This window comes from Carassius gibelio, chromosome B7 (assembly GCF_023724105.1).
Source record: "Carassius gibelio isolate Cgi1373 ecotype wild population from Czech Republic chromosome B7, carGib1.2-hapl.c, whole genome shotgun sequence".
In the NCBI taxonomy this organism is placed as follows: Eukaryota; Metazoa; Chordata; class Actinopteri; order Cypriniformes; family Cyprinidae; genus Carassius; species Carassius gibelio.
In genome coordinates, this window is record NC_068402.1 from 7,744,306 (window position 1) to 7,761,304 (window position 16,999).

Sequence of the window (16,999 nt, forward strand, 5' to 3'; positions counted from 1 at the left end):
ACACGAACACCATGAGACCGTTTCATAACATTTGAAATATTAACTTGGAAGGGGTATAAAGCACTTGGAAGACTCAAGAGAAATGTAATAACCTTGAAGCGATAGCTAATAAGCCCTGTGTCCCAGTTTAACTTGGCAAACAAAAGTCGTATGCAAATTCAAGTCAAATGTGGAGTATAAAGACATATTTGCCATTGTTTTCTTGACTTAAAAATGAGAACTATGCAAACATGTGGAGCATGAGTAACTGTTTTCCTTATAAGTGGCATGGATACGACCACAGCATGATTCATCACAGTCAACACTATTTAATCACACACGCTTCATGACTGTCTGCATAGACTTAATCCCGTTCCGGCCCCATCATTAACTCCTGAAAACATCTCCTGATACTTCATTTTAACTCTGCGGCCATGGGGAAAGGCTTTTACATCAGTAAGCCTCAAGGGTTTGTGCTATTTGGGTTGGGCGCTGGGGCCGTCCTCACCATTTTTGCATTGTCAGTTGTTTATGCCCAAGAGAAATGGAAAAACGAGGTAAATGCCATAGACGGGACGCGCATGGTGACGACTGCAGCACCCCAGAGAACCTCAGCCCCGTCGAACGAGCCCTGGGACCACTACAGACTGCCTGACGCCCTTCTTCCGGAGTACTACAATTTGACGCTTTGGCCTCGGTTGGTGCCGGACGAACAGGGCATGTACATTTTCACTGGGACATCTGGAGTTGTGTTCACGTGCGTGAAGGAGACCAACCTGATCCTTATTCATTCCAATGAGCTGAACTTCACCTTGACCTCGGAGAGGCACCATGCCAAGCTGACGGGTTTGGGAGGGACAAGCGCTCCAGCCATACTAAAGACCTGGTTTCAAACACAAACACAGTTCATGGTGATTCAGCTCAAAGGAAAACTACAAGTTGGAAAATCCTACTGGTTCTACACAGAATTCCGTGGAGAGCTGTCAGATGATCTAGGAGGATTTTACAGAAGCCAATACACAGAAAATGGTGTAAAAAAGTAAGATAACTACTGGTTTACTTTCCTAAGAAAGGGTTGAAATGTTTGCATTTTACAGCTTTTGTAGTCGACATCAAAGTAAACACTTATAATACAAATTAATTAATCTTGTAGTAATAATTGTATAAATATGAAAATAACTATAAAACTGTTTATAGCACACTTATATATAAAGGAATAGTATTTTAGGTCCTGTAAATTTTCCAAAAATGTTTAATAATCTTTTAGATTTTTATAAGTTAAATTATTAATTTTTACTGTGGTATGAGAAATTAATTTTAAAATGTACAAATATTTTTTTGTATCTCAATATCAGGGCAATACAGGAATTAGAGAATTTTAAAACAATTAGGTAATAATTATTTAATGTTTAATTTAAAAGCTAAATTAAAATTGTGATTTTATCACACCACAAGCTACTGCTTTATATTTTTGTGTAATTATTGAATTGCTATTATTATTATTATTACTGAATATTGGATAAAAGTGTCTGCTAAATGCATAAATTTACATGTAAAATGTAAATTCATTACTAGATGTAATTTAATGTTTCCCTTGAATTGCACACTAAATTTTAAACAAAACATTTATGAAGACTTTTGCAAGCTGTTCTACTACTTCCTACACACTTAGCTGAGATAATTTCGTTTTGCCAGAGTTGTCGCCACAACACAAATGCAGCCCACTGCCGCCCGGAACGCTTTCCCCTGCTTCGACGAGCCGTCAATGAAGGCCGTCTTCCATCTGACTCTCCTCCACCCTCCTGGAACTGTGGCCCTTTCTAACGGCATGGAGCTGGGTTAGTGATCACATCAATAACAAGTGTCATAGATCTGATGAGGGCATGATAATATATTCTCTTACTAATAGAATAAAAAATATTAGACTATATTGTAATTTCAGTTTAATTCAGTAATCAAAGCTCTACATTATCCAAGCAGTTTTTTAATTTACTTCACAAAAATTATAAAATTAAGCAAATCTTTTGAAAGACCTTACCAATTATTTTAGCTTCATTAAAGTTTTTCCAAAGTTATAAAACGGTAGCTTTCATTGTTTGGTAGTTTATAACCTGCTCTTTAATCACTTATTGAGGCCTTATATTTTTCCATGCATGTTATGTAATCACAGACAAAATGTACATTTTAAAATCCTAAACAATTATTTTTAATATGTTTATTATTTCTATATACTGTTCAAAAGTTTTTTTGTTTTTTTTTTAAGAAATTATTATTCAGCTGTTCACTTTTATTCAAGGATGATCAAATTAAGCAAAGGTGACAGTAAAGTCATTTATAATACTGAAAAAAAAAATCAAATAAATGTTGTTTATTTTATCTATTTATCAAAGAAAAAACATGCATTGTAGTTTCCACAAAATTATTTATTAATACAACTATGTTCAACTTTAATAATAGTAAGAAATAGTTATTGAGCAGCAAATCATCATGTTAGAATGATTTCTGAAGGATCAGGTGACACTGAAGACTGGAGTAATGATGCTGAAAATTCAGCTTTGCATCACAGGAATAAATTAATTTTTAAAATAGATTTAAACTATAAATAGCTATTTTAATTTACATTAATATTTCCCAATATTAGTGTTTTTGTTGTATTTTTAATCAACTAAAAACCGCATAAATCGCAGACTTCTTTCAAAAAAACAAAATCATTAAAACCCCAACTTTTGTACACAAGAGTATAATGAATGGATTTATCTGTGGACATGTTTTACATCTTCACTCATGCTCTGATCTTCCCTTTAGGCACTGAAAGCATCACCATAGATAATCAAGAGGTTTTACAGACCAGATTTGAGCCAACTGAAAAAATGTCGACATATCTGCTGGCTTTTGTTGTCAGTGAATTTACCAACATACGGTCCCCCCCAGAGGCCAATATTTTGGTAGAAATCAAGATATATTCACTCTCTTGCTCTCTTCTTTCCTCTTACAGATGTATTGTAAATGTGGATAATGAGTTAAAAACGTATATTAAATTGATTTTTATTACATAATCAATTTGTAATTTCCACTAAATGTGTAACTTTATTTATTTCTTTTTTAGATCAGAATATGGGGACGTAGAGAAGCCATTGAAAGCGGTCAGGGAGATTATGCCCTTAAAGTGACGTTGCCTATTTTGAAGTATTTTGAAAACTATTACAACACCACATACCCCCTATCCAAATCAGGTGAGAGTTTAAACATGCAAGCTCATTCCAATCTTTGTGTCTCAATCCATTAATACTGGACCATTGGGGGAAAAAAGCGGTCAGACTAATACTTTCCATTCCCTAGACCAAATCGCACTGCCTGATTTCGCTGCTGGAGCCATGGAAAACTGGGGTCTGGTCACATACAGAGAGCTATCGCTTTTCTACGATCCTAAAGTGTCCTCTAATGAAGATAAAGAATGGGTGGTCACTGTAATTACACATGAATTAGCACACATGGTATATAGAGAACCTCTCTCTCTCTCTCTCTCTCTCTCTCTCTCTAAAAACTTGTGTTATTTAACTACATCTAAACTACAGTATGTAACTCATTTATGGGAGTCAAATTATTGTCTAGTGGTTTGGGAACCTTGTGACCATGAGATGGTGGAACGACCTGTGGCTCAATGAAGGTTTTGCAAATTATGTTTCATATCTTGGAGCAGATTATGCTGAGCCCACCTGGAATATTGTAAGTTTTTATTCACTCTATACACATTTGGAAATCATGTCTATGTTCACAAAATATAGCAATCAATAACATTACACTAGAAATCAGAAGGCTCTATTTAGATTTGAAGTCTGTAATGCATCTTACCAAAGTCTCTTCAAGGTATTCTATAGTCTTTGATCTTAACGTATGCAGATGAAGTCACATTGCGATTGGTCTTTTTTTTTTTCATGACCAGTGAACGCCGATTATATTTTTCATTGATTTATAACAGCTATGGGGCGTTTTTAGGCACTTTGTGGTTTTAACCTACATTTCAATGGTGTTTAATTGGATTTTACTTCTGTTTTGCGTCTTTCGCCCTGAACCGATTTAGTATCGCGTTAAAAATAGTTACGTCACATTTTTATTCTACGCCTGCTTGATTTCCAACGAAAAACATCCTCTACTTGCGCCCCAATAAACACAGTTAAGGCTTAGTAAAGTTCTGTAAAGTTGTTTCATTCGTGAACCGTACACTCAAAACAGTAAGATTTCTTCATTTGCTTAACTAATTATCAACGTCTTTTTTTTTACGCCAGACCTACTGTTTCTACGCGAACGTAACGTAGCGTAGCGTAACGTAACGTAACTTAATTAATATTCATGAGCAAAGTGAAGCCGTTAGTTGATCCTGATACAGAGTACAAAAAAGTAATCTATATCAAGTAGATTGATAACATATCTTTTTTTTTCAGTTATTATGAATATATTAACGTGAGGTGTTCACGGTCTTTTCTCTTTTCTCTCCTGAAGAAAGATCTGATGATACAGCAACAGGTTCAGAGGGCGTTTGGCGTGGACGCTCTTGTTTCCTCCCACCCGCTTTCCTCACGAGAGGATGAAGTCATCACACCGGAGCAAATCGATCAGTTATTTGATACCATCACGTATAGCAAGGTTTTCATCATGTTCCAGAAACAACATTGTTAAGCAGTGTCGTATTGCAGTGTTTTAGTTCATGCTAAATTGTTGTCATTTCAGGGGGCTGCAATACTGAGAATGCTGTCTGAGTTTCTGACAGAGTCTATCTTTGCTAATGGACTTCATGTATGTCCGAAGAGTTATTTTATGATGCATTAATGTGACCTTTTGAGTGACTTATTCTCAGACTGACACCTGTGCATTAATTCCACAGAACTATTTGCATGAGTATGCATACAGCAACACTGTTTACACAGATCTTTGGGAAAAACTGCAGGAAGTAAGTTACAAAATTGATGCAATGGAATCCCTAAATAAATCTTAGTGTAATTTTCATTATATTTCATTATACATCTTTTTCAGATTGTAGATGCAGATTCAAGCATCCAGCTCCCAGCCTCATTAAATGAAATTATGAATCGCTGGATTCTTCAGATGGGTTTTCCTGTAGTAACTATTGATACTCGAACAGGAAGTATCACTCAGCAGCACTTCCTGATACACCCAGAGGCAGTAGTGGACAAGCCATCTGACTACAAGTATGTTTAAACTGGCAAATGTGCCTACATAGTACTGTCCTTTTAAAGTATACGCTGTGTATGTTCAAAACTGATTGCAGTTATGAATGGTTTGTGCCAATCACATGGATGAAGAGTGGCATTAACATGGGCCAGCACTGGCTGCTTAACAAAACAGCTTCATATGAGCCCATGAAGACGGAAACTGACTGGTTATTGGCCAACCTGAATGTCACGGGATACTACAGGGTTAATTATGATCCCCAGAACTGGGAACGTCTCCTCAAACAACTGAATTCAGATCATAAAGTAGGTGTCTCATTATCTTTAAAGTAATTAAAAGCATTAAGCTTCAAAGTAGCATACCTGAATACAATCCAGAGAATAATCAGTTTAAAGTGAACATGAATTTGAAAATGATTAATTTAGCAAAACTTTAACAGAAGTATATGGTTATGTAGTATTAAATATAGTAGTGAACATTTGAAGTGGATCAAAAAAATTTGTCTTAAGACAAAAAAAGACAAATGTTGACTACAGTGGCGGCTCCAGACAATTTTGATTGGGGGGGCAATGGGGGGTCCTGGTCATTTCAAGGGGGGTCTCATGAAAACCAACAAAAAATACAGTGCACACGACTAATAACTGCATATTACTGCTACTAAACAACAAAAACAACACAGCACATCAACTACTTTGTTTATAATTAATTAATCAATTGCAGTTTGCAAACAATATGCTCAAACTTTAAAGGGTTGGACCTAATCAATAAGTCCACCTTAAATATTGATACAAAACATAAAAAACTGATTCACTGGAATATAGTGATTCATATTATTATTACTGTTGTAGTTGTTGTTGCCTAAAATCGAACACCTTTGCAATGTAAACAAATGATAGGCTACATTTGTTATTCATATCCTTCACACTGCACTTTGATGTCAGGTAATATTATGCATTTTTTTATTGCCATTGATATTTTTACATTTATTTCCAGAGAGATATTATTGAGTTTACAGGCTAATGTGGTCTTGCTGTTGTAAACACTGTTGCTATTGTAGAAAAAATAATAATATTTGCATCACATTTAAAATATAATTATATTTTAATTCATTTCTGAATAGTTTTTATTTTTATAATGATAATTCAGAGAATGAGAAAATCCGAATAAGCCTTACCAGTGTTGTGATAATTATTTTTAAGGCACTCTATTTGTTAAAAAATAAATAAATAAGTACTGTAATATAATAATAGTGTAGTCAAATAACATAAAAAGGACCAGACCCCTCGATGTCTGTGAAACTTTTCTCCCTCAAACAGCACGCTAGCGTTACTTCTACACACAGCAACATATCTGCATGTTCTCACATCACATCGTTCTTGTAAAATAATAATAAGTAAATAAACATCAAAATCACTTCGCTGAGAATGAAACACCGCTTACCAGCTGCCGCTGTGTTGAAAATATCCTTTAGCAATTAAAAAATGCGCGTCGGATGAGGTCGTCGTAAGGTGAAAGGTCATCATGTTGGTCATTTTATTTACGGCTAAATTATTATTAATAAATTGTACTAATATTATGATTGGGCGTGGGCAGGCATTCACAAAAGGGAATGTTATTACAAAAAAAATCGAGGAGATTTTGCTTTGACAAAAGGGCACTTAAGGGGCAAAGGAGCAGGTGCTCAAGTGAACCGGTTCTTTCGGACAGTTCGATCAAATAAAACTAGTTGGAAAAAAAACGGTTCACCGGTTGTTTTGCGCTCGATGTAATGTCATTCGCGACGACTGCCCTTCTTTCAAGCCTTCGATTTACCCGCGCTCATAACACTAGCACAGAATCAGTTCAGAATCAATCATCAAAATAATCAGTTCAGGCGAGCTGTGAGTCAGTCTGCTTCACATGCGCAGTATCACCAGCTCCTCGGTTCTCGAATCGGACGCGTCTGACAGAAACGATTCTCGTCCAGTGTAAGAATAAATGTAGAATAATTATTATTTATTATTATTCTGCGTAGTTTGAAGATATTTTTATTATATTTATCCCGGATATATATATATATATATATATATATATATATATATATATGTATATAATCAGGAAGAGGGTGGGGGGTCAAATGGGGGGTCAAATGGGGGGTCAAGGCGTTTTTTGGCAGGGTCGGTGGTTGACTAGTGTATTGCAATCTTTATAACATCTATTGTTCCACTTTATAATTTTGAAGTTCTGAATTGTTCTAATATATAATTATACATGATAGTAACTTGATATAATATACATATAATAAATAATAACAATATAACATTTGATTTTACCCTCTTTCCACATAGGTTATTCCAGTTCTTAATAGGGGCCAGATAATCGATGATGCATTTAATTTAGCGAGGTAAGCTCTTCGCTGCAAAGATATTTCATCAATGGACAATGCCTCAGGGCATCCATTTCATCAAAAAATGATCTTGCTGTAAATAAAAAAATAATTGGAAATCTGATTATTCATAGGGCAGAGATAATCAACATAACCTTGGCTCTGAGAACAACTAAGTATCTCTACGAGGAGAAGGAGTACATACCGTGGGAATCTGCCACAAGAAATTTACAGTACTTTTTCCTCATGTTTGACCGAACAGAAGTCTATGGACCTTTGCAGGTATGTTCCTTTATGTATTACAAAAAATATTGATATTACATGCAGATTACACAATAAAAAATTCATTACACAGAGAATGCTCATTTTATAACTTATTTGATCATTTATACATTTCTTGAAACCACTCCAGACTTACCTGCGGAGAAAGGTGCAACCTCTTTTTGACCACTTCAAAGTTATCACATCAAACTGGACTCAGAAACCCCCAAGATACATGGACCAGTAAATACATGATCACTTTTTACAGTTTATTCTAAATATGACTTTAGTACCACCGCTATGTGTTATCACAGCCAGTTATACGCTTTACTTCTATAAGCACAAACTTAAAACTGTTGTGAAGAAGTTTAAAGGGGTCACATCATGATAAATCAAATTGTTGTTGATTTTTGGATATAAAAGAGTACTATGAAAACGTTCTCCTCAGTAAAAAAGAACCGTTTATTGAAACTAAGCAGCTTGTTCTGTACTGACGTCAGACAGACCACAAGAAGAAATGACCACCTTCAAATACACATCAACTTTACCACACTGAGGTAATGAGGAAATACTATTCATAAACACAAGACAAATGTGGTAAATATGAATAAAGTGTGGGAAAGTCTGTCAGAGCTTGTGCAAACCCATAAGTAATTTTATATGTAAAGAGGATGTTTACATAAATGTCATATAGGCACAACCGCAAAAACAACTTGTTTAATTGTAAGGTTCAGAGTCTGGGGTGGAATATGATTATAAAAAACGAAAAAGTTATTACGGGTAAAAAAAATGAAGTGGACTTCAGTGGAAAGAAAAAAATAAATAATTTGACCCCTTTAAACTCTCCTTAAAACTGAGAGGTTGCATAACATATGTGAACCTGGAGCACTGGGTATATTTTTAGAAATAGGCAAAAAAAAAAACAAAAAAAAAAACATTGTATGGGTCAAAATTATCGATTTTTCTTTTATGCCAAAAAGCATAAAATCATTTTCCATGAAGACATTTTTTAAATTTTCTACTGTGAATATCTAAAAACTTAATTTTTCATTAGTAAAATGTATTACTAAGAACTTCATATATTGTATGGTTTGTGTGACTTCTGTTTATAGATACAACCAAATTAACGCAATCTCATTGGCCTGCAAAACGGGAGTGAAGGGATGTTCAGAGCTCACTAGAATGTGGTACAGACAGTGGATGGAGAACCCTGACACTAGACCGTATGGAACATGCTTCTTTACGCCTGAACTCTGAATTCAGTTCCAGTCTGCTTTCTCATTTATTCATATTTATTCATTCTTATTCTGCAAATTCAGCTCAGTTCAGTGAGTCAGTTCTACTCTCAATTCAGTTCAAGCCAGTTCATCTCTTTCAAGGTCTTTTTGTACCATTGATTTTTAGTTTAGTTCAGCTAATCGATTTTCTATTCAGTGCAATTCAAGTCAGAATTAAGTTTAAGTTCTTTTCAATCAGTTTTTTGGGAGCTAAGTTCAATTAATTTCCCCTCAGAATTCAATTCAAGTCAGTTTAGCTCTTGATTTTAGTTTAGTTCCTTATATTTCAAGTTATAATTCATTTCAAGCTATTTCAGTTAGCTGCTTTCTAGTTCTTTTTCATGTTTATGGGAGTTGAGTTCAGTTCCACTCCTAATTCAGTTCAAGCCAGTTCAGCTTTTTCTAGGTCTGTCCATACCATTGATTTTTGTTTAGTACAGTTACATACATTTTATTAGATTCGAGTCAGATTTCAGTTCAAGCTAGTTCATTTATTTCTAGTTATTTTTAAATCATTTTATTGGGAGTTCAATTCAATTGAGTGCCAGTTAAGCTCTTTTTACAGTATTGTTCAAAATAATAGCAGTACAATGTGACTAACCAGAATAATCAAGGTTTTTCGTATATTTTTTTATTGCTACGTGGCAAACAAGTTACCAGTAGGTTCAGTAGATTCTCAGAAAACAAATGAGACCCAGCATTCATGATATGCACGCTCTTAAGGCTGTGCAATTGGGCAATTAGTTGAATTAGTTGAAAGGGGTGTGTTCAAAAAAATAGCAGTGTGGCATTCAATCACTGAGGTCATCAATTTTGTGAAGAAACAGGTGTGAATCAGGTGGCCCCTATTTAAGGATGAAGCCAACACTTGTTGAACATGCATTTGAAAGCTGAGGAAAATGGGTCGTTCAAGACATTGTTCAGAAGAACAGCGTACTTTGATTAAAAAGTTGATTAGAGAGGGGAAAACCTATAAAGAGGTGCAAAAAATGATAGGCTGTTCAGCTAAAATGATCTCCAATGCCTTAAAATGGAGAGCAAATCCAGAGAGACGTGGAAGAAAACGGAAGACAACCATCAAAATGGATAGAAGAATAACCAGAATGGCAAAGGCTCAGCCAATGATCACCTCCAGGATGATCAAAGACAGTCTGGAGTTACCTGTAAGTACTGTGACAGTTAGAAGACGTCTGTGTGAAGCTAATCTATTTTCAAGAATCCCCAGCAAAGTCCCTCTGTTAAAAAAAAGGCATGTGCAGAAGAGGTTACAATTTGCCAAAGAACACATAAACTGGCCTAAAGAGAAATGGAGGAACATTTTGTGGACTGATGAGAGTAAAATTGTTCTTTTTGGGTCCAAGGGCCACAGGCTGTTTGTGAGACGACCCCCAAACTCTGAATTCAAGCCACAGTACACAGTGAAGACAGTGAAGCATGGAGGTGCAAGCATCATGATATGGGCATGTTTCTCCTACTATGGTGTTGGGCCTATTTATCGCATACCAGGGATCATGGATCAGTTTGCATATGTTAAAATACTTGAAGAGGTCATGTTGCCCTATGCTGAAGAGGACATGCCCTTGAAATGGTTGTTTCAACAAGACAATGACCCAAAACACACTAGTAAACGGGCAAAGTCTTGGTTCCAAACCAACAAAATTAATGTTATGGAGTGGCCAGTCCAATCTCCAGACCTTAATCCAATTGAGAACTTGTGGGGTGATATCAAAAATGCTGTTTCTGAAGCAAAACCAAGAAATGTGAATGAATTGTGGAATGTTGTTAAAGAATCATGGAGTGGAATAACAGCTGAGAGGTGCCACAAGTTGGTTGACTCCATGCCACACAGATGTCAAGCAGTTTTAAAAAACTGTGGTCATACAACTAAATATTAGTTTAGTGATTCACAGGATTGCTAAATCCCAGAAAAAAAAAAATGTTTGTACAAAATAGTTTTGAGTTTGTACAGTCAAAGGTAGACACTGCTATTTTTTTGAACACACCCCTTTCAACTAATTGCCCAATTGCACAGCCTTAAGAGCGTGCATATCATGAATGCTGGGTCTTGTTTGTTTTCTGACAATCTACTGAACCTACTGGTAACTTGTTTGCCACGTAGCAATAAAAAATATACTAAAAACCTTGATTATTCTGGTTAGTCACATTGTACTGCTATTATTTTGAACAATACTGTATGTCTATTGATTTTAGTTTAGTTCAGAATTCAGTTAAAAACATTTAGGATCTTTGTAGCAATGCTCATTCAGATAATGCTCAGTTTAATTCAAGTCAGCTCACTGGTTTGGTTTGGTTCAGTTCAGTTGTGTTTATTTCGGGTTGATTTCTTTTCCCCCACTCAAGAATTCCCTCAAATCTGAAGGTCGCTGTGTACTGTAATGCCATCGCCGCTGGAGGGGTTGAGGAGTGGGATTTCGGATGGCAGATGTTCAAGAACAGTACCATTGCTGCAGAGGCAGAGAAACTGTTATATGGTCTCTCATGCACTAAAGAACCCTGGCTGTTAAACAGGTGAGTCATGTATACTACTGTACATCATAAATCATAAACTACCTAAAATGCATACTTTTGTATACAAACATGTGTCCAAAAAGTATTAAGCAGTATAGCCGCTGTCATCATTGATAATAATTAATGCTTCTTGAGCAGCAAATTGTTGTATTAGAATTTCTGAAGCCTGGAGTAACGATGCTGAAAATTCAGCTTTGCATCGCAGGAAAAATTACATTTTAAAATGTATTCAAATAGAAAACTGTAATTTTGAATTTTAATAATTTTATGAATAAATAAATGCAGCTTTGATGAGCATAAGCTTCTTTCAAAAACTAAAAACTCTCACTGACCCAAACTTTTGAATGGAAGTACAGTACATAGCTTATATTTTACATGACGCAAGTTTATTTGAATTAATTTATTTTATTGGTTTAACTAAGTCTCATTGAATTGTCTCCTGTTTTTCTAAAGGTACCTGAAATACTCAGTAGATCCAAACCTGATCAGGAAGCAGGACGTTACCTACGCCATTGTGTATATCGCAGGCAATGTAATAGGACAGCCATTGGTCTGGGACTATGTGAGAGCAAACTGGGAGCATATAACTAAGGAGTAAGTACTGTATTTCCTTCTTTCTTTCTAAATGTATATTTATAGTCTCTAACATTTTCTATCATGTGATCTCCATAGTCTTGATGATGGATATTTCTTCTTTGGAAAACTGATTAAAGGCATCACAGAAAAGTTTTCCACAGGATTTGAACTGCAACAGGTTCGTGTTATTTGAAGAATAGCTTGTATTAGCAAATGCAAAACAAATATTATTACACTGCTTGTTTAAATGTTTAGGGTCAGTACGATTAATCTATTCTTTTTGAAAGTCTCTTATATTATTCACCAAGGCTACATACTGTTTATTTTATTTAAAAAACAGAAAGAAAAACAACGTAATATTGTTTAATACTACTGCATTAAAAAAAAAAAAAAAAGATTTTCTACTGTAATATATCTGTAATATATGTTAAAATGTCCCTTTTTCCTATGATGGTAAAGCTATTTTAATATTTTTTTTTTCTGGAAGCCATATGACATTTTTAAGATTTAAGATTCTTTTGCAACATATAAATGTCTTTACTGTAACTTTTGAGCAGTTTAATTAATCTCTGCTGAATAAAAATTATTCCTAATTTCAAAAATCGTAGTGACCTCAGACTTTTAAACAGTAGCAAATATGTCATATTTTTATCTTAAATTTAACTTAAGATTAGCTAATATTGTTGTGATCCTAAATTCTATTTTTCTTTCTTTTCTTGAGATGTGTGGTAGACATGACATATAGAAAATCTATAAATGTGTGTACTTGTCCATTTCTTTCTCACAGTTGCAGCGATTTAAAGAGGACATTGCAGCAAGCAATTTTAGTTTTGGTGTTCAGGAAATAGAGCAGGCCATTGAACAAACAAGAGCCAACATTAAATGGATATCTGAAAACAAAGCGCAAGTGATGAACTGGCTGATTGAACAGTCAGACTAAACACACTCTCATTATGACCGTTTTCTAGTATTACATATATTTATATTTTGCAAATACAGGCATTTTATAATCAAGTTTGATAATTAGCTGTTCTGTGCCTTTGATTATTAAATTAGGTCACAAAATATTTTGCAGTATTTTATTACGCAGTTCTTCTTTTGCTAAGAAAACAAATATATATTTGTATGCATTTAAATATTTTGCAAATAAACTTCAAAAATATTTTATTTATAATCACCAGTCATATTGTTCTGTCATTCATCATTCAACATTTCCTCATTGTTCTTCATTTCCTTTAGAATGGACATTTTCTTTTTATGAAAGTCGGCCTCAAATCAAAACGTTTGTTTGTTTGTGAAAAACTTCAATCTTTTGAAAATCATCTTTTGCACATACTGCCTATGAAAGACGAACTAATGATATCCGCAGTGGAATGGACCTTCAGTAACACGTGCCTTGATGTAACAGCACATTACAGGACTTGTTGTTTCTGTAACTAGATGAACGTGGTTAATTCTTCTGTGTCATTAGGGGCCCAACAGAGGAAGTAGACAAGACTGCACAAATGGGAGGAAGAGAGCGTGAGGAAGTGATTTCATTATTATGATGTCTGAAAGCAGCTGTAGACTTGTCACCTTTAAGACTCTGACGACTTTTACTGCATATTATAAATGGACACTGAAGAACAGCTGTCACTCACGTCACTAATGGTGCAATTAATGTCTTTAATAAACTGACACTGAAAGGTTTTTGTGTCGTTGTGCAATCTGACGTGGGATCATGAGATTCTCATTCACGTTGCCTTGTTGTTGGCACTATGTGTACTTAAAGGAATAGTTTACCCAAAATGTCAAATTTGCTGAAAATGGACTCATCCTCAGGCCATCAAAGATGTAGATGAGTTTGGAATAGACTTGAAGAAATTTAGCATTACATCACTTGCTTAACAATGGATCCTGTGCAGTGAATGGGTGCCGTCAGAATGGAAGAAGCATTATTATGGATTATGGACTCATGTTTTGGTCAGAATCGATGGTTTAAAGTTCAAATGCCTTAATGATGGAACAAACACACAATTTTTTGTTTTTGGATGAACTTTTCCTAATTCCTCTAGACCAGATGAAAGAGAATTTAAAGGGTTAAATCAGCCAAAAATGATAATTAGCCAATGTTTTACTCACTCTCAAGGCATCCTATAACCCTTTAAGATATTAGGAAACATCACATCAGTTTATCATCAGACCTTGCATTTCAGAAGAAGAGCCCCCCAGAGCTTTATTTACAGTCGGAGGGGTATTAAAGGATCGCACCTGTGAGAGTTAGTTTACTCTCCTGTCCACTTTAATGCTTGCTCTGCAGGGGTGTTTCCTTAAATGTGTGAATTACAACGTGGAATGACCATCACAGCTGTCCCTCGTTAGGATGCTGCTTAATGAACTGTTTTATGGTGTACATTGTTTAATAATATTGAAATACTTTGTATGTAATGTTTAAAACACAAAACTGGTGTAAGATTTTTCAAGTCTTTATTTGCCAGAAAACCTACAATTCATAAATATTAGTATATTTTTAAACATAGAAAAATATAAATAGCTGTACAAACATATATACAAATATAAAGTATTTCCTTTTCATTATCTTACACACATTGCACAAATTAATATTTGCGTTTCAGTCTGCTTTGATCAGCGCTGTCCCTGGAAGAAATTGTGTTGCTCGAGAAACCAACAATCCTGAGCTGGGAAGGATAGGAATTCGCCTTCGATTGGATTCTGAGTCTGGAAAGATTAAGTATGGATCAAATTATTATGATTACATTTTTATTATTATTATTATTATTATTTAATTAAATTTTTTAAATACAAAGAATTGAATAATAATTATTATTAAAAGTTCTTTGAGAAATATAACAGCATAACAACCAGGTTTATTATAGTTAAGTAACTTTAAAACAAAAATTAAAACCATATATTATTTTTTTACTTTAAATAAAAAGAAACATTTAAAAAAAAAAAACTTAAGGAAGTGCCAAACTAGGAAACTAAATCTATAAAAAAAAAAAAAAAAAAAAAATCTAAAATATTTAACAAAAATGCTAATAAAAAAGGAAAATATAAAAATAGAAATTAAGTTGTATTTAAAAACACTTAAATTAGAATATTGCCTATATAAGTCTAAATACGACAAGTTTACAAAATATTTAGTAATATTATTTAAAATAGTATCTAAACAATGTTGAAGTACAATGTACATACCTGATAACAGGTCATAGATGGGAACTCCTGAGCTGGTAAACTTTGAGGAACTGAAGGGGTCACGGTGAAGCTGTCAAAGTTGGTTGATGCAGCATTGACCTCGGCCTCAGCTGCACGATTAACCTCGTCTTCACTGAGTTCCAGCTGAGCAGAAAGGCAGGAGATGTACTGGATAGTGAGCCGCAGCGTCTCGATCTTAGTTAAGGTTTTTCCAACAGGAGCCACTGATGGAGGCAGGTATGACCTGAGGTGATGAAGAGCTTTGGTCAGATCCCTCATCCTCAGCTTCTCCCGCTCACTTGCGGTCTGCCGCTTCACTCCAGGGAATTTTGACCTTGGCCGCCCGGTTCTCTTGGGTGTCTGGATCTTGCTCTTCTCCTGGGTGGTGATGCTGCGGTGTGGGATGATCTGGGCTATGTCCTGTCCCACTCCACAAGGGTAAGCCGGAGGGGAGAAGCCACAGGAATCTGTGGAAGAGGCTGGAGAAAGGCTGCTGCAGGCGCTGTAGTAGCCCACATCTGATACGGCGTAGCTCTGATCCAGAAGGTTCTCACAGTCAAACAGGAAAGCGCCGCTGTCTTGGACCTGAAGAGAAGAGCTGGAGGTATCCATGGCTATAGTGTTAGGAAGGTCTCTGCTGAATGAGGTTGTGGTTGCTGGTGGACCGTGTTCTTCCTGTATATATCCTCCGTGAGGTGCGATTTGGCACCTCAGAGGATCCCAGTCAGTACTTGAGAGGAGAAGTGACACCAGAAGTAGGGGGTCTGTGGGAAAGAGCAGCTTCTCCTGCTTCAGATGTGAGGTGTGAGGACCAGAAACATCCTGAGAACACAACCCTTTCACATTTAAAGAAGTGAAACAATAATTTTGTCCCATATTATGTATTTTTGGCTAGTGTTACAAATATACCCCAGCGATTTAAGACTGGTTTTGTGCTCCAGATTCACATTTGTAGTAATTATAATAGTAATTATAATAGTTATAGCATTATAGCATTATATTTTAATTTTATTATTATAGCATTTTTTTTATTATTATTATAGCATTTTTTAAATATAAATCTTAATGCCTATATATACACTACCAGTTTACAATATTTTCAAATATAAAAGTTATTTAAATTCTAACACTTTAATAATATTTTTAATAAATTTAAAATAAATAAATTTAAAATAAATAAATAAATACTTTAATACTTTAATATAATTTAATAATATTTTTAATAAATAAATATTTAATAAATAATATATTATTATATTATATATTATTTATATATATTATATTATATATTATTTAATAAATAAATATTTTTAATAATATTTTTTAATAATATTTTTAATAATATTATTATAAATAATATTATTATTAATAATATTATTTTTAATAATATTTTTGACTTTTTGCTCAAATAAATTCTTGATGCCCATGTTTTTTTGTCATCTACCCAGAACAAAGCTAGTGTTGAAATGCTAAGTGCCGAACAATTCAAGTGTATACAGTATTTCTGAGACATGCACCATTGGCTTCAGCGCTGCACTTTGTCTGAAGCTGATCAACCATAACAAAGAACTTTTATTGTGTTTGTGTGTATTTTCCTGATGATCTCATGACTCCTGAGGCCCTGGGC

The 16,999-nt window shown here is 34.7% G+C and overlaps 2 protein-coding genes across 2 annotated transcripts; one reads left to right on the top strand and one right to left on the bottom strand.

Annotated features, from left to right (window-relative positions):
- Window positions 1–380: 380 nt before the first annotated feature.
- LOC127961801 (aminopeptidase N-like) lies at window positions 381–13,865 on the top strand. The gene is made up of 19 exons (XM_052561062.1): window positions 381–1,018; window positions 1,675–1,817; window positions 2,785–2,924; window positions 3,086–3,212; window positions 3,319–3,473; window positions 3,592–3,705; window positions 4,480–4,623; window positions 4,708–4,773; window positions 4,862–4,927; window positions 5,011–5,186; window positions 5,267–5,474; window positions 7,497–7,552; window positions 7,669–7,816; window positions 7,947–8,038; window positions 8,908–9,018; window positions 11,434–11,601; window positions 12,055–12,195; window positions 12,274–12,355; window positions 12,965–13,865. The coding sequence occupies exons 1-19, from the start codon at window positions 414–416 to the stop codon at window positions 13,115–13,117; spliced, it is 2,895 nt and encodes a 964-aa protein (XP_052417022.1). The 5' UTR covers window positions 381–413; the 3' UTR covers window positions 13,118–13,865.
- A 761-nt stretch (window positions 13,866–14,626) lies between these two features.
- mespaa (mesoderm posterior aa) lies at window positions 14,627–16,134 on the bottom strand. The gene is made up of 2 exons (XM_052562353.1): window positions 15,373–16,134; window positions 14,627–14,895 (listed from the first exon to the last, which is right to left on the bottom strand). The coding sequence occupies exons 1-2, from the start codon at window positions 15,982–15,984 to the stop codon at window positions 14,803–14,805; spliced, it is 705 nt and encodes a 234-aa protein (XP_052418313.1). The 5' UTR covers window positions 15,985–16,134; the 3' UTR covers window positions 14,627–14,802.
- Window positions 16,135–16,999: the final 865 nt, after the last annotated feature.